We start from the raw sequence: 24,406 nt of genomic DNA on the forward strand, positions 1-24,406 counted from the left end.
ACATAAGTAATTACAAATATAATATGATATATTAATTTATAATAATATTCAAATAATTGTAAACATATATATCTAATTATATTAAATGTATATATATTATATTATAAATATTATTTATTTATAAATACATAAATTGATCATTAATTTAAAGTTTTAATAGATCTTTAGACATTTTCCATGGTTTTCTTGATAATGATTTTGGTTATTATTGTTATTATTATATTGTTATCATGATTCTGACAAATAAAATGACAACAACAATATAATAACAATAATAACCAAAATGAATGGTTTAATAATTTTTCCGTCACATTATTTATATATTTAATTATATTTATATTTATTTATACATGCAAAATTACAAATATAATATGATATATTAATTTATAATAATATTTATAATAATTACATACATATATATCTAATTATATATAAATACTATATATTTATAAATACATAAATTGATCATTAATTAAAAGCTTTAGTTCAGTCATTTAAATGTAATAGATCTTTAGACATTTTCCATGGTTTTCTTGATAATGATTTTGGTTATTATCAATAAAACCATGTTAAATGTCTAGATATCAGCTCTTAAATTAAACTCTTATCAGCTATTTTTGTTGTTATCATTATATTTGTCCAAACAAATTGTACCTTTAGTTGTACCAGGCATTAAAATGAAGAAGAAATTGAAGAAAACAATGGTGGTGTATTCATTTTTTCCATGTCTGTTTCTTTCTGTTAAAACTTTCCGAGCCTTTGTCCTTGAGTCTGTGTGCAGCCGGTTCCTGCTGATCAGTGAAATCCCAAAGTAAACATGATTAAAACTCACAGCCACGATGCGCTTCATGGCCTCCAGCTTCAGAGAGTCTTTGTTGCTGTCCAGCATCTCCTTCAGGTCGTCGTGTCTGAGGAGGAGAAACACGGAGCGTTAACTCACAGCGGGGAAGTTATTCTGCAGCACGGGGAAACACAGAAAAACACTCTGCAACACCAAACACAGACCTGGTTATGATGTTTACTCAACATTTATCAAAGTCTGCATGTGTGACCCAGAAAATATTCTCTTTGAAGTGTGGAACCGAGCGTCCAAAAAGTTGGAAACCTTTGAAACTGCAGCTCGTAGAAGCAGGGTAATTGGAAAAGTGACACATTCCCTAAAACATGTTGACTTCTCTGAGGGGTTGTAGATATTTTTTGCAGGAAATGGAAGGAGTAAACATTTCTGTAAATCAGCCAGAAGGTCTGGAGCTGCTCCCCCAGGCTTCTTTTCTTTATTACTCTTTATATTTGGGGTTTCTCTGCAGTGAGGGAAGTTGTTGTAAATGCTTGAATAGAAACTTTGGTAACAGTTTAGATTAGGGAACACGTATTCAACATTAATTAGTTCTTTATTAGCATGCAAATAAGTAACATATTAGTTCTTAATTAGTCAACAAAAAAAGGCATCAAATTGACTAAAAAAAGACACAAAATGACCCAAAAAAGACACAAATTGACCACGAAATTATGAAAAAAAGACAAAATGACCAAAAAAGACACACTATGACCACAAAAAGACACAAAATGACCAAAAAAAACACACACTATGACCACAAAAAGACAAAAAATGACCAAAAAAACACACACTATGACCACAAAAAGACACAAGTTGACCACAAAATTATCAAAAAAAAGACACATTATGACCAAAAAAAGACACAAGTTGACCACAAAATTATCAAAAAAAGACAAAATGACTAAAAAAGACACAAAATTACCAAAAAAAGACAAATTGACCACAAAATTATCAAAAAAATACAAAATGACTAAAAAAGACACACTATGACCAAAAAAAGACACATTATGACCAAAAAAGACACAAATTGACCACAAAATTATGAAAAAAAGACAAAATTATGAAAAAAAGACAAAATGACCAAAAAAAACACACTATGACCACAAAAAGACACAAAATGACACAAAAAAGACACAAAATCACCAAAAAGACACAAATTGACCACGAAATTATGAAAAAAAGACAAAATGACCAAAAAAGACACACTATGACCACAAAAAATTGACCACAAAATTATGAAAAAAAGACAAAATGACCAAAAAAGACACACTATGACCACAAAAAGACACAAAATGACAAAAAAAACACACACTATGACCACAAAAAGACACAAAATGACCACAAAAAGACACATTATGACCAAAAAAAGACACAAGTTGACCAAAAAACTTATTAGCATGCAAATAAGTAACATATTGGCTCTTAATTTGTCATTATTAAGTAGCTATTCTACTTATTATTACTCTACAAAGTGGGTCACTGGTAGACTAACATTGGTGCAAAGTGACCAACTTTGTAGAGTAATGATTGACATTAAAATCTACCAATCCTCATCCAAAAGGAGCCACCTATTTACCGTTTCCATGGTTTCCTTCACCGCTATGTAGAGACTTATAAAGTCCATACAAAGTAAAGCATATTAAGATCATAACTCATATACAAAAACTTCCTTCCTTACTACTAATAATCAATAATTCTGAGGTAATTGAGGGAAAACTCTTAGTTAATGTCTTACTGGTTGTATAATAAGGCCATGCAGAATAAGGCTTTAATAACTACTGAATAATGACTCATTAAGAGCCAATATGTTACTTATTTGCATGCTAATAAGCAGCTAGTTAATGTTGAATATGTGTTCCCTGATATAAAGGTCTACCGAAACTTTTTCTGCAGGATTTTCCATTTGATCAGATTCACAGGTGAACATGTTGGTTGAGGAGCAGAGCAGGATCTTTGCTCCACCCTGCTGCAACTCAAACACACTAAAACAACACAAAGCAGCCAAGAGAACCAGCAAACAGCAGCAGAGCCGACAGCAGATACAGACTGAGCTGGAGCTGAAACACTGATCCAGGACGTCTGTTTCTCTGCCAACAGACAACAACAATTACTTCACCTTCTTCCACTTCATCAAAAAAAATTTTTATGCTAAAAATGTTCAGTAAAAAACATAATTTTTCATATTTTGGGATGAATAAAAGGCCTCACAGACACAGAATTTAAAGCAAAACATTATTTAAAACTAAAGAAAAACACTGACTGTCTTTTTTTTTGTAATTTTGTGTCTTTTTTTAAATAATTTTGTGTCTTTTTGGTAATTCTGTGTCTTTTTTGGGTCATTTTGTGTCTTTTTTAAAAAAATAATTTTGTGTCTTTTTGGTAATTCTGTGTATTTTGTAAAGTATTTTTAAAGCAATTTAGTGTTTTTTCAGTCATTCTGTGTCTTTTGTTAAATCATTTTGTGTCTTTTTGTGACTTTTTTTTAAATAATTTTGTGTCTTTTTTGGTAATTCTGTGTCTTTTTTTGTAATTTTGTGTCTTTTTTAAAATAATTTTGTGTCTTTTTGGTAATTGTGTGTCTTTTTTGGGTCATTTTGTGTCTTTTTTTAAAAACAATTTTGTGTCTTTTTGGTAATTCTGTGTATTTTGAAAAGTATTTTTAAAGCAATTTGGTGTTTTTTCAGTCATTCTGTGTCTTTTGTTAAATCATTTTGTGACTTTTTTTAAAATAATTTTGTGTCTTTTTGGTAATTCTGTGTATTTTGTAAAGTATTTTTAAAGTAATTTAGTGTATTTTCAGTCATTTTGTGTCTTATTTTTGTAATTTTGTGCTTTTTTTGGTCATTTTGTGTCTTCTTTTGGTCATTTTTTGTCTTTTTTTAAGTAATTTCGTTTTTTCTGTCATTTTGTGTCTTTTTTTGGTCTTTTTCAGTTCTTTTGTTTTTAAGGATTTTAACTTGGAAAGTGTCTGTGTATCTAAGCTTCTATTCATGAACAAAACTCAAATCGACTGAGTGAAAGAGTCAAACATTAAACTTCGGGTGGAGTTTTGTTGAAAGAGATTAAAGCTGCAGAGCTGCACAGTTCGACCTGCTAGTTTCCAAGGCAACAGAAGATGCAATAAAATGCAGTTAAGTGATTTCCTGTCGGCCTGCAGGGTCTTTGTTACAAATCTGACTGAAGGTCTCTGCTGCTGACAAACAGTTTCTGCTGCTGGAACTTAGTTCTCTGATTTATAGAAACAGACTGTCCTCACAAAAAAATAACTGGCTTATAGGTCGTCAGTGCCAGGCGGAGCAGGAAGGGAAACCAGGAAGTGCCTTAAGCTGTATTTTGCCAAAAATTCCAGCAGGGGGCGCTGACGGCGGCTGCAGAAGCATTTAGGTCCATTCATTTCAATACAAAATGAGAAAACTTCTCACTTGATTTATTACCTCAGAAAGGTTTTTTAGGACAACACTATGGCCTCAATCACTAGTAAAAAATCATCTTCAAGACAATCTGATGTTAATATTGTAAATCAGGGATAGGCAACTTAAATGCTGCAACCACAGGGCCACATATAGGAGCGTGCATTTAACCAGATATGATGAAACTGCAATTTTGAATATGTTTACAGTGCAGTAACTTAACATATTTCATGCTCAAATGCATGTGCACTGCAAAAAAGGTGTGTCTAAAAACCAGATAAAAACAGTAAATCTGAGGGAAATGATCTTGCTGCATGGACAGATAATTTACCTTGACAAGATTTATTAAATTAAGATTATTAAATATAGAAATAAGCATGTTGTACACTTAAAATAAGAAATTAACTCTTGAAACAAGATAAATTATTTAACATTTCTAAATCTAAGTTTGTTTTATTTTGGTAAGAAACAAATTATTTGCTGTGTATTACAGTATAAATAGGAATACAAAAGGTTTGAAGCAAATAAAAAATAACCACTTATTGTGATTTCTCTTTTTTTTTCAGTGCAAGAACAGCAGACCAACATTAATTGCAAAAAGTCATTTTGTGCATTTTTAGACTGCACTTTTAAGATTTCATGCTCATATGCATGTAGTTGTACTGAGGGCCACTTCAGGTGAGGGTGTGGGCCGTATGCGGCCCCCGGGCCTCCAGTTGCCCACCCCTGGTGTAAATAATGGCCCCATTTAGAAGAAAATAGAAGATAAAGGATTGTATGATTTGAGGGCGTGGCTACCTTTGATTGACAGGTCACTAACAAGGCGAGCCATCATCAGAAGAGAAGCAGCCTTTTTAGGCCATGAATGGAGTATAAAAGACATGTAAGGGTTAATGATAATGGATTTTTATTTTTAAATTACTAAAAAGAAAAGTTCCTGCAAAAATGAATGCCTCAAGCTTTGAGGTGGGTTCACATGGATATTCACAGGGTTGTGAACCTGTAAGGTAAAACAAATGGATGTGAGTGAGAGAAAGGTGAACGTAACATATTTAATATAATATATATCTCATAATGCATTTGGGTTATGTAAATGTGCTCATGGGTTCAATGCATTATGCTGTGAGAAACAATTTGATCCCTGTTTTTTTAGCCTGCATTTGTATAAATTTGGGCTAAAATGGCACCATTAACAGCTTGCAGAATCATCTTTTAGCAGTTCCTGATTGCAATGTACCCATAAATTATACAATAATACAGACAACTACCACTGGATTACTTCAATACTGAAGAAAACATAAAAATGTGATGACTTTCAGGCAAGTTCTGGAGATGAAAAGGGACTGAGTGTCTTTTTATTGTCCTGCAATGGACAATATTGTGGAGATAAATTGATAAAAAATGTACAAAATTCCCGAAGAAGGCTTAAGGGATCAAGTTAATTTCAATGTAAACACTCTAAACAGCAAATTTTGGTAGAAATTGAATTTTAACTTTGTTTGTTTTTTACTTCACATCTCGCAGTAAACACCATATTTACTTCAAACACACTGAACCGAACACTTTAAATGAGTTTGTGAACTATTTGATGTGGTCAGAAGTTTTCCCTGTCGGGGTTTACTCCACATTTCATCTGTTTGTTGGTGTGACAGCAGAGAACGGAGGCGTCTGCAGATGATTTATCACGACTCCAGTTTAAATGTGTGTGTGTGTGTGTGTGTGTGTGTGTGTGTTCCTGCTTCCACCGAGCATCAAAGTGTTAATAATTTAATTGCATGAATAATATAGTTCACTCGTCACACACTTCAAAACCTAAATTCATCAAAGGGTGTCGAATTAAAACCTGACAGTATCTATAAAATGCTGCTCCTGACGGGTTATTTTTGGACGCCGGCGCCGTTTTTTCTTGGTGACAAATATGCAAAGATAACTTCGCCCAAAGCAGCGAGAGCCCGACACGAGCACGAGTCACACTAAAGCAGGAAACCAAGATCCTGCTGGTTGGTTTCTGCTGTGAAATGGTGATGATGGGTGGCGGCCTCTGGCCATGAGACAGAAATAAGAAACATTTCCTTCCACTAGAAAACCTCCGTCAGCTTTCCTTTGATGTCTAAGACAGAGAACTGAACTGAAGGAAACACTCAGGAACTTCACATATTTTGTCTTTTTTATTTGGAATCATTTACAGATTAGAGTTATTTATTTCAGGTGTGACTGTTTTAATTAACATGTTTGTGTTTTCATTTATTTTTATAGTGACACCAATGATATTTAAGAATGCATTTACAGTCATGGGTCTCAAACTCGCGGCCCGCGGGCCAATTGCGGCCCTCGTGATGATATTTTGTGGCCTCCACCTTGATATGAAAGTTTAATGTGAGTTTTATATGAATGGCACTTTACCGTGTTGTGTGTGGAAGGTCCCTTAAATTACTTTTTTTTGGTAATTTTGTGTCTTTTTTTAATAATTGTGTGTCTTTTTTTAATCATTACTCATATTTTGATCTGCACTATATCAAGGTTATTATAGTTAACGAAAACTAACGAAATAACGAAAACTAGAATTAAAAAAACATTTTTGTGAACTGAAATAAAAATAAAAATGAGAGTTTTTGAAAAAACGATAACTAACTGAAACTGTATTTTGTGGTAACAAAACTAACTAAAACTAACTAAAATTATAGTGAAAATGTCCTTTGTTTTCATCTTTGTCAACTTTTTTCATACGTAAACCTTTTTGGTTGATATGAAATCTATTTCATCTATCTGGTTTTATGACTTAATAAACTTATTGGGGCTGAGATGGATCAGACAAAGGAAATAAAGGAAACATTTATTGTGACCTTATTGAATCTGGCAGCCAACAAATACCCCATTACAAAAACTTAAACTAACACTAAATCTAATAAAAAATAAAATAAAATTAAGCATTTTCTCAAAAATAAAAACTAATTAAAACTAGCAAACTGACTCTAAAAACTCATTAAAACTAACTGAATTTGAAAACAAAAAATCACAAAGAAATTAAAACTAAAACTGATGAAAAATCCAAAACTATTATAACCTTGCACTATATCTACATATTCTTGTTCATAAGTACATAATCTGCACTTCTGGTCAGATGCTAAACTGCATTTGTCGCATTTTAACGTTTTTTTTCCTCCAACTCTAACTGTTAATCGTCTGTTGCAAGGTTATAATAGTTTTGGATTTTTCATTAGTTTTAGTTTTAATTTCGTTGTGAATTTTTGTTTTAAAATTCAGTTAGTTAGCTTTTTAGAGTGAGTTTTCTAGTTTTAGTTTAGTTTTTATTAGTTTTAGTGTTAGTTTTAGGTTTTTTTTAATGGGTATGTGTTCGGTGCCAGATTCAAAGAGGTCATAATAAATTTGCCTTTATTTCCTTTGGTTTATCATCTCAGCCCCAATAAGGTTATTAACTCTTACAGTTGCGGGTGATTTGAATTTTGGTTTGAGTGTAGACATCAAAGTCTCAGTAAACATATTTACCATGTGTTGCATGTTCAAATAGAAACTCTGAATTATGAATGAAAAAAGTTGACAAAGACGAAAACGAAGGACATTTTCACTATAATTTTAGTTAGTTTTGTAACCACAAAATACAGTTTCAGTTAGTTATCTTTTTTTTTTTAAAAACTCTAGTTTTTGTTTTTATTTCAGTTAACGAAAATGTTTTTTCAATTCTAGTTTTCGTTATTTCGTTAGTTTTCGTTAACTATAATAACCTCGGTCTGTTGTAGGATTCACATGTTGCTGTCTGAGCTTCTCACAGGAAGAATCTGATATAAAAGACAGCAGCTCACTGAACAAGCTGCTGCTGCATGATGTTCCTCTGACCTTGTTCTCTGTATGTTCTCACTCTTAAATCGATAAACATAAAACCTACAGCTGAAAGAAAACAGCCGACATCATCTCTCAGCGTGACATCAACAAACAGGAAGCTGGATTCTGATTCACAGACCAACTTTACAGGTAAAACCTTCCTTTCACTTTGTGTGTTTTAGCAAAACATTATTTAAAACTAAAGAAAAACACTGACTGTCTTTTTTTGGTAATTTTGTCTTTTTTTTGTAATTTTGTGTCCTTTTTGGTAATTTTGTGTCTTTTTAAGTAATTTAGTTTTTTTTCTGTCATTTTGTGTCTTTTTTTTTAGTAATTTTGTGTCTTTATTGGTAATTTTGTATCTTTTTTGGTAATTTTGTGTCTTTTTAAGTAATTTAGTTTATTTCTGTCATTTTGTGTCTTTTTTGGTCATTTTGTGTCTTTTTAAGTAATTTCGTTTTTTTCTGTCATTTTATGTCTTTCTAAAATAATTTTGTGTCTTTTTGGTAATTCTGTGTATTTTGTAAAGTATTTTTAAAGTAATTTAGTGTTTTTTCAGTCATTTTGTGTCTTTTTTTGTAATTTTGTGTCTTTTTTTGGTCATAATGTGTCTTTTTTTGTAATTTTGTGTCTTTTTTGGTCATTTTGTGTCTTTTTTAAGTAATTTAGTTTTTGCTAAAGTTTTTGTATGTTCTCGCTCTTAAATCGATAAACATAAAACCTACAGCTGAAAGCAAAACAGCCGACATCATCTCTCAGCGTGACATCAACAAACAGGAAGCTGGATTCTGATTCACAGACCAACTTTACAGGTAAAACCTTCCTTTCACTTTGTGTGTTTTAGCTGCCGACATGTAACATCCGAGCCGACTTAATTTGCCGCGCGGCGCCTCGATCAGCCCGACTAATTAATAACATGACAGGGATTCATGTTTGCTGACAAACAGGCCTACTGCAGATCCAATTAAAACCAGACCTCAACACATTGATTACATTTGCTGAAGCGGAGGCCAAACATTAAAGCTGTCAGAGGGGAATTATCAGCAATTTGCAACCACAGACGAGTTGCACATCCGTTATTAGTAAAAGTTATAGTGTTGTTATTATAACTAGGGTTGTTAAAAAAGTATCGATACTCAAAAAAGTATCGATACTAAAACGTTGTATCCAGATACGATACTCATTTTCAAAAGTATCGAGTATCTGAAGTTTGTTATTATAGTTGCAGATTCTTTTTGCACAACTGTTTTTTATTATAAATATTTAACCTGTGGTTCTGTTGCATTTTTCTTGTTGTTAAAAATATTTCTGTTAAATTTTGGGGTCTTTGTTTTTATCCTTGTGGTATCGAGTATCGAATATTTTCCTGAGTATCGGTATGGAGTTGAACATTTTAGTATCGTGACAAGCCTAATTATAACAGAACAATATACATAAACACACGGACATAACCTCGACTCTTTTAATATCAAACTACTCATTTATTTATTCTTTATTCCCACTTTACTAACCGTCTATTTATGGAAGTGGTTTCAGGGCTTTTCTTCTTTTCTTTTTTTTTTTTGCTCCTGTCACATTTTACTCACTGTGGCCTCATTTTTCACTGCAGTAAATGAAATATATATAAAACATATAGTAGGTCCTGCAGCTCTGTGTAAACAGCATGAGAATGGCTAGAAGAAAAGAGAAAACATGCAGGAAAGAACGATTCTGCAGGTCGTTCATACCGGCTGCAATCAGACTGTTTAACAGCAGCTCCACATAATACAGCACTGTTTGTTTTTACTTTACTGCTTTATTTATTTGCTCTATCTCTGATTACATCCGACCACATCCGGCCTAATGTGTTTTTTTCCCTGTATTATATTTGTCATATACCACTTACACTACACTGTGTATATCTCTGCATATATTTAAATACATTTATTCATTGATGTTCATATTACTACAAACAACAACTTATTTAACCTATTTAACATGCTAAAATATATTTTTATCCAATGTGCAATATCTGTAAAATGCAAAAAAAAAAAAAAAAAATGTCTCAAAGGAAAACAAACAAACAAACACAAAAAATACATATTAATAATAAATGCCGAATAGCAGAAATGTATGTATATAATGTGTATATAATGTATGTATACAGTACAGGCCAAAAGTTTGGACACACCTTCTCATTCAATGCGTTTTCTTTATTTTCATGACTATTTACATTGTAGATTCTCACTGAAGGCATCAAAACTATGAATGAACACATGTGGAATTATGTACTTAACAAAAAAGTGTGAAATAACTGAAAACATGTCTTGTATTTTAGATTCCTCAAAGTAACCACCCTTTGCTTACTAGAATATAAGACATGTTTTCAGTTATTTCACACTTTTTTGTTAAGTACATAATTCCACATGTGTTCATTAATAGTTTTGATGAATCTACAATGTAAATAGTCATGAAAATTAAGGAAACGCATTGAATGAGAAGGTGTGTCCAAACTTTTGGCCTGTACTGTATGTCTTATTTTTTATATATATTCTTATTCTGTGTCTGTATCTTGAGCTGCTGAAATAAAGTCTGATCTTATATATTATCTTCTCTTCTCTCATGTCTCTATGACACAGACGTGTCCTTGGTGCAGTTTAACAGGTTTAATGCCCGGCAGCATGGACAATAAAAAGCACAAGCTGAATTTTTTTTCTTTTCTTTTCAAATTGGAATAAAATAGAATTTTTATATATATTTAGGCACTTTTCCAAGTGTTTCCAATATTGTAAAAACAAATGAGGTTTTTTTTTACGTCACTATTGAATGTTTTTTTGTTTTGTTTTTTTAACAGGAGTTGATTTGTAGCCTTATAGAGATCATTTGCACTGACTATCCCTTCTTCTTCTTCTTCCAATTATTATTATTAAATATTAATCAAATTATACATTGCACCATATTTAACAGTTTTCCACTTAAACACTGGGTAATTACCACACTTGAAATCACAGTAACTACAAGAGGTTTTTCCTCAAAATATTAATATTTTTTGTGTGTTTGTTTGAAACAAAAGGCGTTTTTACTTCTTTTATTTTGGACAATAGTCAAAAATGTACAGCTGGATAAATATATTTTCTTAAAAACTATTCATCTGTTTTCTTTGCCTATCCTTTGGTATTTTCCCCCTATACTAGATTAATAATAATAATAATAACAACAACAATAATGAATAAAGCAGTAGCATTACAATGCTAACAGAAAATGGGTACAAAGGACGAATTATTTCCCATTTAAACAGCCTGTAAGAAAAGTAAAAGCCCTCCTGCACCATTTAACACAGAAACTCTCCTGTCTTACTGTATTTTATGTGGCAGGAGGTTTAATGGCTCAGTGAATTAAAAGGTTGAAAGTTATGAATGAACCAGGAGACAAAGTAGAGCTCCGGGTACTTTACAGTCTCTCTGCTGGCCCGTGATGTATTTTAACAAATTATAAAAGCCACCTCGGTGAGTTATGTGAGGAACAAAGCGTCGCGTTGAGCACCGACAGGAAAATCGACCCTCTCGGGTTTTTTATTCCTCCTGTTGGTGCCCGCAGTAACTCTACACCAACACTGCTTCTCTCATTTCTCTGGATTTGGTCCCGTCCTGCCGAACAACAGCTGAATTTACAAACAGCTCTGAATTATTTAACCCTGCGTGGTTCAGCGGAGTCCACCTGCGGTCAGGTTACTCGCCATTAAAGCCCAGAGATCAGCCGGAAGAAGTCGGCCTCCGACATTCAGAGATAAAACTTCAGACGCGAAGTCACGCTGCTCGCCGAGAACAGAGCTCTGCACGGCCGCAACTACATTAAAACGGAGCAGATATGAAAATGTGTTTGCATGAATCAGACTGCGACTTGCATTTATAAGCAGGCTGTTTTACATAAGCCCAGACTTTGAAAGTTTTTTGTTTTTTTACTCGGTGACAGATGTAAAATGTGTCGACATTTAAAAACCGACTGAAAGTTCAGTGACGCTCTCATCCTGTAAAGTGAGAATAATCTAGTTTATAGGTATGACCCAATAAAAGTGTAATTATAGCTCTCTTAAAGCAAATCTTCTTCTGAGGAGCACTTTGATGTTTGTCTGAAAGGTCTGCCGTCTCATTAATTTCAGAGTAAAGCAGCTCCGATGGTCTTTGCATGATATTAGAAGTCAAATAAATATCTAATGAAGCTAAGAAGATCAATATAAACTTACATATCTCGGCCTGTATCAAAACATAAACTTCTACTCTACCAAAGGTTCCAATTTAATTTATTTTATTGCTTTTAATGATATTATTTGAACGGTTTCTTGCTTTTGTCTTTTATTATGAAAAGTGTCTTTGAGTACCTTATAAACCTCTATACTAATAAAATGTATTATTGTTATTATTCAAAGTAATCAACGTCTCAAGTTTAAATGACAAGTTAAAAATGTCTCTGAGTTTTGTTGTTTTCTTCAGACTGGAGATTAAATCTGCAGCTATTTTCCTAATCAATTAATCGTTTGAGTCTTTTTTGTTCACAAACAAAAACACAAAACGTTTTCTGCCTCCAGCTTCTCCAATGTGAGGATTTGTTTTCTTTTTATATAGCTGGCTACAGTTACATGCACACTAATATTGCATCATTATTCCTTATATGACAATATCACAGATTTAATACAGGTCACGTAAAGAGCATATTCCATTTGGATATTCCTAATGTAGCATTTAATGATGAAGACATATGGAACATGCTGATATTATTAAAGTCTTGGGGGCAAAGAAGTGCCTTTAACCTGCATTCTCTCTATTGTCCAGCAGGGGGCGACTCCACTGGCTGCAGAAAGAAGTCAGTTTGTATGTAAATCAGCAGGAAAATGAGTCAACTTCTGACTTGATTTGTGACCTCAGTAAACATTCTCATAATCAGTTTATGGTCTCAGTCGTTAGTATTAAGTCTTCTTCAGTACAGCATGATGTTCATTTAGGAAATGATGGTCCATTTAGAGTCAAACAGAGCAGGAAGCAGGGAGGGGTTAGGGCGGGGCAGCTGTATGATTGACAGGTCACTACCACAGCACTGTGTGTTTTCACTTCATCAAAGTAAACTGGAACATTTTGGTCGCTTAAAAGCTTATTGTTTGCTTCTTGTCGCTTGCTAACCAAGCTAGCTAGCTATCGTTAGCTGACAATGTAACATCTTTTAATTCATTCTGCACATGTACCCGCCAAAATGTAGAACTCAAGGCTTCGAAACAGCAATCTGCAATCCAACAGCTGACATCACAGTTACTACATCCACTATTATTATACAGACTTCATTCCAACAAGTCGGCCACCAGGGTTTGGACCGGTAATCCTGAGCTACCAAACCAGACCACAATACCACATTTAACCACTAGATGTCACACTTAACCCAACAGCTGTTTGAATCAGAGTGTAGTGACTTCAGTCCACTTAGCAGTGGTAATGCACATCTATGCTGGTTCTTCCATTAAACAGAAAAAGAAGAAGCACAATCTACCATCTACACTTCAGCAGCTGTAAATAAACCTCAGCAGTAAGGTGCATAACCTCAAACCAGTTGAAGCTCTTACACCAGGGTGGGGGGCAAAAGCAGCTCCATTTGTCCATATATAGACGCAATAAATAACATGTTAACATTAACTGGAGTATGTAAATGCTGCATGTAATATCCATGTTCATTAATGATGTAAACAACGTTGTAAATATTTAGCAGAACTTTCAGTCACCAATGTTTGAATTCTTTCATCGGTACAAACAGATACCATAATTTACAAAATAACTGAATGTCTCTGGGTTTTGGACTGACATAAATGGACATGTATAGACTAGCATGGACATTCTTCAATATTTTTGAGAAAACTACGAATTAATGATAAAAAGGGTTGTTGGTTGCAGAACTATTCTCGTAATAATCTGCCTTGGACAGTAGTGATGGGCTTTTGGAGGAAACCTGCCAACTCGATTATCTATAATATATATAATCGCTGCATGCATACATGGGCAAAATAAAAGATATATATACAGGACGATGCAAAAGCCTGTTTTGATAGGGGACGCTTTTATTTTGAAAGGATGAAAAGAGACTTGATCCTGTCAATTGTAAAACTAAATCAACTGAGATTAAACTGTAAAGATAACATCCAGGAGTTCAATGTTTTATGTTTTAGCCCCCAAAGAGGCATGAGGTTAGTTTTCACAATAATTTTGCATATTTAAGGGTGTTTAGTGTTTAAATATGTTTTGAATAAAATTGAACCTAGTAATTCATGCTAGCAAGGTTTGATACAGTAAGCTAGTTTAGCTTAAATAAATACTCTTGTATTTCTGTGTGTTTTATTATTAAAAAAAGCAACAGTTTGCAAACTGAAAGCTGCAATAACAATTAAAAAACTTTCATAGTTGTTATTGCAGCTTTAAGATTGCAAACTGTAGCTTTATCCAACTTAATTCTCAGCTCATTGGCTGATTGACGTACAGCCGCAGAACTGAACGCTCTGCGTGTGTTGCAGTCATAAATAAAATTTAAATTAAGAAATACACCGATCGATTAAGGAATCCACGTGATCGAACAAATTCTTAGCGACCATTAATCGATCACTGATAAATTATTCCCGTCCCTACTGAAAATAAAGCGGTCAACAGGTCTGGATTCTCCTGGATTTCCTACCGCAGAGGTTGAGTTTGGAAACTGCCGCCACCTCCTCCACCGTCCTCCCCTGAAGCTCGCTCCTCATGGTCACCACCTCCTCCTCCTCCTCCTCCTGTACCTCCAGATCGCAGGTGTCGCAGCTCGTCCGGCTGCAGGGCGCTGTACCAGGCCTGCTGCCCCCCGTCCGGGGTCAGCACGGGGCTCTTGTCCTCCTCCTGGCCCTGGACCTGACTCTGCACCGTCTTCACCATGTTGACGGCGTTCACCGGCAGCTGCTGCAGCAGCTTCTGCATGGTGGTCATGTTTGAAACTTGAACAGCAACCTGTAGAATCCCAGGCAGGTAAAAGTAGGAAAAGACTGCAGTTTTCTCACGCCACTCCTCTGGTGTTAATCAGCTGGATGATGCTCGTCACACAGCACGGAGCGCCTCCTTCCCTCCGACTTTATTATCCAACGTGGACATTTCTCTGCACGGATAAAATGATGCAACACACCTCCTCAGAAATGCTCCTCGGTGGTAAAATACTCCTGAGAGCTGTAATCCAAATCCAGCAGAGCCCCGGTGCACTGTGGGGTTTTTTTTCTTTTCTTCTGTTACTGCTGAGTCGGTACGCATCCAGCGAAGCAGCAGACATCTGCTGCTCAGTAAATGGATGCTCGGCACAGAGAGGGGCGTGGAGTTTTATTTGCCTCTCCTCTCGCGACTCCTGCTGCTTCCTGCTGCTGCACCAGCCTCTCTCTCTCTCTCTCGCTCTCTCTCTCTCTCTCTCTCTCTGCCTGCCTGTGTGTATATACAACATGTCCACACACAATGACACAGCCTCTCCCGTCCTCTGCCACGTTATCACTCCCCCCTGTCATCTCCGCTCCGCCTCTTCACCGTGAAATCTCGCTCACAAGCTCACTGCCAACAATCCTTTTTTTTTCTTTTTTGTGTGGTTTTAGTACCAGGAGATATTGATGTGGTTTAGTACCAGTAGGTCCTACTGCCGTTACTTTTTAACTACGCAATGTTTGGCTTATCTCTTTTCTTATCCTGTTGTATCTTATTTGATCTTATTTGTATTTTTATTTCTATTTCCCTGTTTTAATCGACTGTTTTTACTGTTTTCAATTGTGTCTTGCTGTTTTTAATGTTTATGTAAAGCACTTTGAATTACCTTGTGTTGAATTGTGCTATACAAATAAACTTGCCTTGCCTTTTTTTCAAACTTCTCTTTACTGGGTTTTTTTTCTCTTTCGTTCACATACAAAAATAAAGAATGCACATGTTCATTTATGCTTAAAATCAACACGAAAGAACAGAATGATAGCAGAAAAATAAAAGCAACAAAAACAAAAAAACCTAGGTGGAGTCAAATCAAATATCAAAACAAAAATAAGGTTTCCAAATAAAAGAGATTTAAATCTTAATAATACAACTATACAAGGATGTCAAGTTTTCCAAAATTTACATTTGTTAATTTTATTATGGGGTTATATTTAGTATAATGGTCCATAAATGGCTGCCATATTGTGTAAAAGGTATCTATCTTCAACAATCCTTTTTCTGATACCGACAGACGCTTTTAAACATTCCTCCCTCCTCGTGCTCATTATGTTTAAAAATGTCCCCCGTCTTATTCATTTTTAATATTCAGAGAGATGCCTTTTTTTTCTTCTCCTGGTCTTACATGACTCAGCTTTCTTGGCAGTGTCGTGATGAGGACATCTCTCTCTCTCTCTCTCTTTCTCTCTCTTTCTCTCCCACTCATTTCTTTTTGGCTCGAGCGAGAATAACTGCCTCGCAGCACAATTCACATATGCTCCTCCTGTGATCTGTAACAGCTCAGTCAGGATTTGCTGACATTTGCTGAAGACTAATGTGATTTTTAACCTGTGATGTCACCAGGAAGCACTCCCCGGGGCTGCAGCATTTACAGTAAATCACCCTGACAGACACTGACAAACGCTTTTATATGGACTGTTTACTAATGCTGGAAAAACTGATGTAATGTTGGATACAGCTGCAGCTTCATTATCAATTCAGCTACAGATTATTTTCTCTATTAATATTGTGCTTTATAAAATAAAAGTATTGATACTCCTACATGTTTAGACACTCTGCAAAACATATAAAAACTGAATGCACCAAAAAACAAAACTGTTTGTGCATTAGATATATTTATACTGTATTCAGTTAAATAAATGTAGCTAAAAAAGGATGTGCAAATCATTACATTATGTTCTCATTTTTAGGGTTTTCACAGTATCCCAACAACATTCAATAGTATCAAAAGTACAAAGGATATGAAGAAGAAACTGATCTATAATAATGTTTTCAACCACAGGCTGCAGACGTGAAACAACAGGAAGGAAAATCAACTGTTGTTTTTTGTTCAGTGACTTTTTCTGCATCTGCATCTTTGCAGGTTGTTAATTCAAAAAAATCATATTTATTTTAGTTTCAGACAGATCTTTTTGACACTGCATCAAAAATGTATCAAATATCTTTTTCTTCTGTTTTAAATATATGAGCTTGACCGATGTAGGACTTTTGAGTCCAATAATTAAGAAGAAGAGAAGAAAGAAGAAGATTACTTTATTAATCCCACAATGGGGAAATTTAAATTTAAATTACACCAAATTTATAGGGGAAAAATTCACAGATTACCAACATGGTGGCCAATATATAGTACGTTTTTTAGCTGGAATGAAAACTGACCTTTTCTGTGAGTTTTTTACACGGAAGTGGCTCTGCAAAGGTAGTCAGAAGGCTAATTTCTTAAGCTAGTAACAAATAATTAAATCATATTTAACTTTTTTAAAGATTTAACATACAATGTTGGCAATCAATAACAGAAATGAAAACTGAGAAAATAAAGAATAAATAAAAGAAATAGCTAAATGAACTTCAGTACTGTATGATGTTCACCATTTATATAAACAATAAATACATTTTAAAAATAGCTAAAACTATTTCTTAATTACCCAAAGCATTGTTTTTCTATTATACATTGTGTAAAAACAATATCAGCAACATGCAACTAACAAAAACTTTGGACTTGCGAATCATTGCATTCTGTATTTCACAACTGTCGCAACTTTTCAGAATCAGGGTTGTATAAATGCTGCTACCGATAGATATGAAAATAGACAAAAAAGATAGACAAATAACCTAGAATATTATAGAATAGAATAGTTATCTGTCATTGCACAGAAGTACAGCAAAAATAAACAGCTGATAAATCGCTCAGGCTCTAACTAGTATATCCATGATGATAATTCTGATGGCATGACAACCTTGCATGAAAATAGTAAAATAATTTAAATCCTAGTTTCTCAGAGTCCAAGATAAAATGTTTTGTTTCAGTTTAATGTGATATAAGACAGACAAAAGCATGAATCTCCATATTTGAGAGGCTAGAGTGACCTAGTTTTAGTTTGTTTGTTAGATTTGTGCATTAAACCTGATAACAAGTCAGCTAAGGAAACACTTTAGTGCTTTTAGGATTAAACACGTATTAACATCTTTGAAGTATCCGTGTTGTTTCCAACATCCAAAAGAATGACTTTACAATTTAGGAAATGGGACAATCAGAGGAGCATAATGATCATTAGTGAGCTTTAATAACAAAGTGACAACCGGCTGTTTCCTGTTCTCAGCTTTTTTAGACAAACTTCATCTAACTCTTGGCAACGAAGTGAAAAAATCACAAAAATGTTGAGGTGTTCCTTTAAAAAAAACAATATATTTGACTTTCATCAGGCCAGAAAACCCTAAAACAACATAATTAGTCATCGGCATGTCTAAGGGACGTCATAACATGATTGATAGAAATATAAAAGTCACATTTGAAGGATAAAACGAAGAACAAAAACAGCCCAAAAAAACTCTCAGATCCTCCTGAATCACCAGCCAAAAGAAAGTCAACTATCATACAAATACAAATTCATACTACTTTAATATTTGACTTTCTGGCTGGAGAAAACAGCGTGCTGCAGAGCTCCACAACAAGGATCAACATGAAACTCACCGGAGTGATTTCACACTGAAGGACAGTAAACACCTTGTGAAGGAGTTAAAGTGTTTGCTGGCAGTAATAATATCAGAGACAGAAAAGGTCTGAGGACTGAAACAACGTCTCACATCTGCGTGTTTCCAAGGAGACGCCAGCGAAGGCCGAGTCAGCGCTCTCCGTCGTGTTTACACACTAACTGGTTAATCTACTTTCACTGAGGAGGGATCGACTTCTACAAACACAGATAGAGACCTAACAACCACAACGACGCCCAGCTCTTCTAAAATAAACTGAGGAAGGCAGAATTCATTCAATAAACAAGTTGTTACAACTAATAACTGCTGATTAAAGAACAAACGGTCCTCCTCCACATCCAGAGGTCAGAGTTCACAGCTACAAATGACACCCAGCATCTGTAAACAATGAGCGCCCTCTGCTGGTGAAACACGGTGGAGCATGGTGTTTGTTAATGAAGAAACAAAGGATGATATAGTTTGTTTTAAAATGACATAATTTAAAGACAAGACTCCACTCATACAAAACAATTCACAAAATAAAAGCCTGGCAATGCAACACTTGCATGATTTTATACACTTTAACCCCTCAGCCAAATGAACAGAAATAAAAAATACTGAGACACATTTTCATGCTCTGTCATTTCTGCTCTGCGATTCTATTTATTGAGGATATTTAAAAAAATGTTCACATTCACGTGTGAATATTGTTTATTGGAATTAGAATTAAAAGGCAATTGCATTATAATCCTATTATACTATCATTATATCAGCGGCATCAATTGGTCTTAAAATTACAATAATATAGTTTATCGCAATCGTAATTTACACAATCATTTTTTACATATATGCACATCATCAACGCATCCCTGCACACACACACACACACACACACACACACACACACACACACACACACACACACACACACACACACACATACAGCCTCATTAACCTGATAAACACTTGATTTACACCACACATTTCAGCCTCCTAGAGCAAAAAACTGTGGCCACCAAAGAAAGTGTTGGGGTAAAGGAATTCAACAGAAGGACTTTGATCATTTGTGCATCTTGGACTGGATTTTAATGGAAAGTTGAACAGCATTTTTCATTATTCAGCCTCTTAAAATGGCAACTGACCTTTGACTTCTCATCTCTCTATCAGCACCCTAGTGTTGTCTTACTCGAGATTGGTCTTGGTCTTGAGACCATTTTTTGAGGTTCTTGGTCTTATCTCAGAATTGAGGGCATTTTACTAGGTCTTGTCTCGGACTGGGCGGACTCTTTTTTTTTTAACGAGACCGGTCAAGACCACCGCTGATAGGCTTTTTGTCGATGCCTTACTGATAAGAGTGAAAAAGGACCCCCTCAAAAACAGCTAATAACTTCAAATCATTGTGCTGCTCTGAAAACAACAGAGCAAAGATTGTTTTTGTTGTCGCATTTATTTAAATATAAACTTAAAAATAAAGAAAACTCACATTTTTATGTTTTGTTTTGATTTTCCTTTGATATATATGGGCTTGGTCTCTGTACTCTCTGGTCCCAGTAATGTCTTGGTCTCGGTTGGTGCGGTCTTGACTACAACACTACAGCGGCCCACTTTGAGGCATCACATCCCCAACAAACGGGTGGGGAAAGTTTTGCTGACGGGCCAACAGAGCGAGCTATAGAGCCGAACTTCACAGCTGATAAAAGTAAATCCAAAGCATAAGAAGCACTGATAATCTAACAGGGAATGAGAGGAAAAGGTTATATACTGCAGGCTGATGAGGGAACGCTGAAACAGGTGAGCAGGTGAGTGGGACAGGTAGGAAAGTCTGAGGACATCTGGTGGACAGATGGAGAATGGCAGCGCAGGGGCCGAGGGACGGACGGAGTAAAATAAAAACAACACAGACAGACATCAGGATCCTCTCATTTCTCTATTTTGTGCCTCCTTATCTCCTTTCTCCTCCGTCCTCCTGCCTGTGACCCAGGAATCAATTTCAGCGCACCATTTTGTGTCTCAATTTCTAAAATGCATGTGGAGGAGCTTTGACCAAGGACAGGCGTCGTGTTCGACACAGGAAGAGGGAGCAACGCTGGACAGATGAAGCAGCTGTGCCACACCTCATATTTAAAATCACAGCAGCAAAACAAGTTTGTCTCATTTTGTGACATTCTGTTGGCTCGACTCCTCTGTCCTCGTGTCTCTTCCTAGCCTCCTCCGCTCGTATCTCAGATGGGAGGGACTAAACTGCACTCCTGTGCCACATCGGAGGTCTGAATTGAAGTTTAAATTTTCAACTTCCAACCTGAAAACGTTCCAGGCTCAGAACACCAAATGTACACATAAAAACATGGCTGACAATAACAAACTGATGCTTTATTTTGTGTATAACGTATACAACTGGACTCTCATGGCGCATGACCTAACAGACGCTGTTATACATTTTATTTTGTTGCAATTTTGTGTTTGGGAATGTTTGCAGAACAAGTTTTGGATTAATTTGATCAAATACAGACCACTTTTTGAATATCTCAGTCTCGTATCGGAATCGACTGCGTTTTTACTCGGTCTTGTCTCGGTCTCAGACAAAGCGGACTCTGGATTTTATTTCAAGACCGGTCAAGACCCGACTGTGCATTTTTTGATTTATTTGTTAACATCGTTACTGTCATTTTGCGTAAATTGTATTGTTGCGATTACAACCAATAACGTGACTCATATATCATTTGAAATTGTTGTCACCGTTAACGGCTGAAAAGTCGTCTGTAATTAAACTTGGTTACCTGAACCACAAAGAATTTTCTGCGCACAACTACAAAAAAAGAAAACACAGCGTAACTTGTAAATTCTGCAAAGTAGCACTAACGGAGACGGCTGGGACTGGTGTTGGTCTTGACTTGGTCTCGCTTTAGGTGGTCTTGACTACAACACTGCTCCCAGGTGATGGTTTAACATTTATAACGTGCGTTTTGATGGCTGTGACGTCAGATTAATTCTTCTTCATACACTCGATGTAGATGGATTTGCACCGAGTTTACAAGCAGGAACTCTTTAAATGACGTTCCATTGGAGGAAGGAGTTTATAAACTGATAAATGAGAAGAGCCAGATGATTCAGCGTCTTTGTGAGCAGAAACAAACACCCTAATCATTCTTATTGGTGCATAATTGCCTGCACGGCTCCAACAATAAAGCCTCTTTCACAGGAGAAGCACAGGTGTCTTTAATGACATTAATAATGACTGCATGACATTTAGCTGAGCGAGCTGCAGGGCTCCTGTTCTCTGGAGCCAAGCAAGACAGGAATACTGGACATGTTTACTGTACAATTTTGAGGTACTTGTACTTTATTTGAGTATTTCCCTTTTCTGTAACTTTTCTTCTACTCCACTACATTTAAGGGGCAGATATTGCACTTTTCATTTACATTTAGCTGACAGCTTTAGTTACTTATCAGATCGAGATCTAACATGAAAAACATGATTAATTTAAAGTGATGAGACATGTTTATAAATTAAACCACATAACAGTGTATTTAGTAGTTAAAATGAGTCTTACATTGACACCAGTAAAATGCTGCTTGCATAAATACTTCAATAATAATAATATAATATTATGTCAAACAATTTAAGTGGGTCCATTCTGCAAGTACTTTTACTTTTGATACTTTAAGTACATTTTGATGCCGATACGTTTGTACTTTTACTTCAGTACATTTTGAATGCAGTAATTTCAGTGTGGTATTAGTACTTTTACCGCGGTCAATTATCTGTATACTTCTTCCCCCACCGCTCAGACTGTATCTGGATAAATTTGACTGTATATCTTAAAATATTATACGTACATCTGTCTCCTAATTCCCCATACCATTTGAAGATGATTACATTAGACATTTTGGTCGTAATCAAGTAAGTAAAGTGAGTAATCTGAATACTTGTTCCAGCCCTGGTGCTGGGACACACAGTAGAACCAGACTTTCTGTCACCAATGTCTTTTTTATAAGGTTAATAAATTAATATAAATTTACATTTATGCTTTTGAAACTCAATGATTGAACAATGGACAATCATTGAGTTCAAATCAATGTTTTTTTAATCAATATAATTTAACCACTGAGTACACACACACTGTAGTAAGTAGAGCAGTGTGTGCCAAAACCATGTACATCCAATGAAAAAAATAACATAAAATGAAGGAAACACATTTTAGGAGACTTATCATTGTACTGATATGTGTGTAAATGTTTGGCCATTTATAATAAGACATCAGAGTTTCATTATTTTTGCTACATTTTCCTCAGTTAAAATGTGCCTCAGTGCTACAGTTCCCTCACATGCGTACTGCACTTTAACAATCAGTGTCTCTGCTCTGGACAGTCTCACATAAACACTAACTCTCTTATAATTTTTTTTATTTAACAGTTACTTGTTTTTTTAGTTTAAGGTTACTTGGTCTTTATTTTACTGTCACTGGTTTTATTTAACTGTTATTTATACCCCATGTATATAGTGTTACATTGTAAAGTGTATAGTGTTAATGATTTTTCTCTTTTGATGTGACCATATGTATAGTGTTCAAATGTTTTCTCTTCTCTTGCCATTTCTGTCTGACTTGTTGTTTGGGATCTGCTGTGACGAACACAATTTCCCTGCGGGGAATAATAAAGTATTTCTTTCTATCTATCTATCTATCTATCTATCTATCTATCTTCATGATGACTGAGCGATTCTGATGAGGACTACAAAAGGCACTTTATAGTGATATTGACTCATATCGTCACCCTGTTAAAATAATCGGCTAACTCATTTTTTCAAGTTTTGCAGGCAACACAAAAAACTTCACCAAAAATGTAACATATGACACATATTTATTGATAATTTCACTCAAAAAGGATGTAACAAAGGGTGGCTATTGTCATAGTAATAACACTGTGTGTAAATTATGTCACTTAAGAGAAATAAATTACTTAAATGCCAATTTTTTGAACATGCCTTTGTGACTTAAGCAAGATATGGTAACACTTTATTTTGAAGGTGTCTACATAAGAGTGACACAAGCCTGTCAGAAACATGACATGACAAGTATCATGAGCATTAATGTTACTTCAAAGTGTCATTAATGTTCATGACACATCCCATGTCATGTTTATGACACGTTCATGTCACCTTCAAAATAAAATGTTACCATATCTTGCTTAAGTCACAAAGGCATGTTAAAAAAAAATTGCCTAAGTCACATTTTATTTTGACTTAGGCATAATAAATCTGCTTAAGTCACACACTTGACATAGGCCATTATCTTAAAGGGGTAAAATCACATGATCTGATCAACTGAGGATGGAGGCGATTGGTTTGAGGAGATGATTTAGGCAAAAAAAAAACACAACAATTTTGACGAAAAACGACTTAGGCGATTATTTTAACAGTGTGACGATATGCAAGTAAGTAAAGTGAGTAATGTGAATACTGGTTCGAGCCCCGGTGGTGCTGGGACACTCAGTGTTCAGCCCTCCCCGGTCTCCCCTACCCGACAGCCTCTCAGCGAGCTGCCGCTCTGCGCGCTGTCCAGCAGGGGTGGTGCTGAAAGCGCTGGAGCTGAGGCCTGGCATCCTCATCTGACGGGCCTTTCCCAGCTCCAATCACA

At 35.2% G+C, this 24,406-nt stretch overlaps 1 protein-coding gene across 5 annotated transcripts in view; it reads right to left on the reverse strand.

Annotated features, from left to right (window-relative positions):
- LOC131972962 (AP-3 complex subunit beta-2) overlaps positions 1 to 24,406 on the reverse strand; it is a 73,492-nt gene that overhangs the window by 48,445 nt on the left and 641 nt on the right. For 3 of the 5 annotated variants that reach the window (XM_059334790.1, XM_059334786.1, XM_059334785.1), the window contains exons 1-2: positions 14,773 to 14,788; positions 833 to 908 (exon numbers count right to left, since the gene is read on the reverse strand). In XM_059334790.1, the coding sequence (XP_059190773.1) occupies positions 833 to 889 (57 nt within the window). In that variant the 5' untranslated portion in view covers positions 890 to 908; positions 14,773 to 14,788. Of the gene's footprint in view, positions 1 to 832; positions 909 to 14,772; positions 14,789 to 24,406 lie in introns of those variants that run through there. The other 2 variants (XM_059334788.1, XM_059334787.1) reach the window with 1 other exon arrangement.

This window comes from Centropristis striata, chromosome 6 (genome assembly GCF_030273125.1).
Source record: "Centropristis striata isolate RG_2023a ecotype Rhode Island chromosome 6, C.striata_1.0, whole genome shotgun sequence".
Lineage (NCBI taxonomy): Eukaryota > Metazoa > Chordata > Actinopteri > Perciformes > Serranidae > Centropristis > Centropristis striata.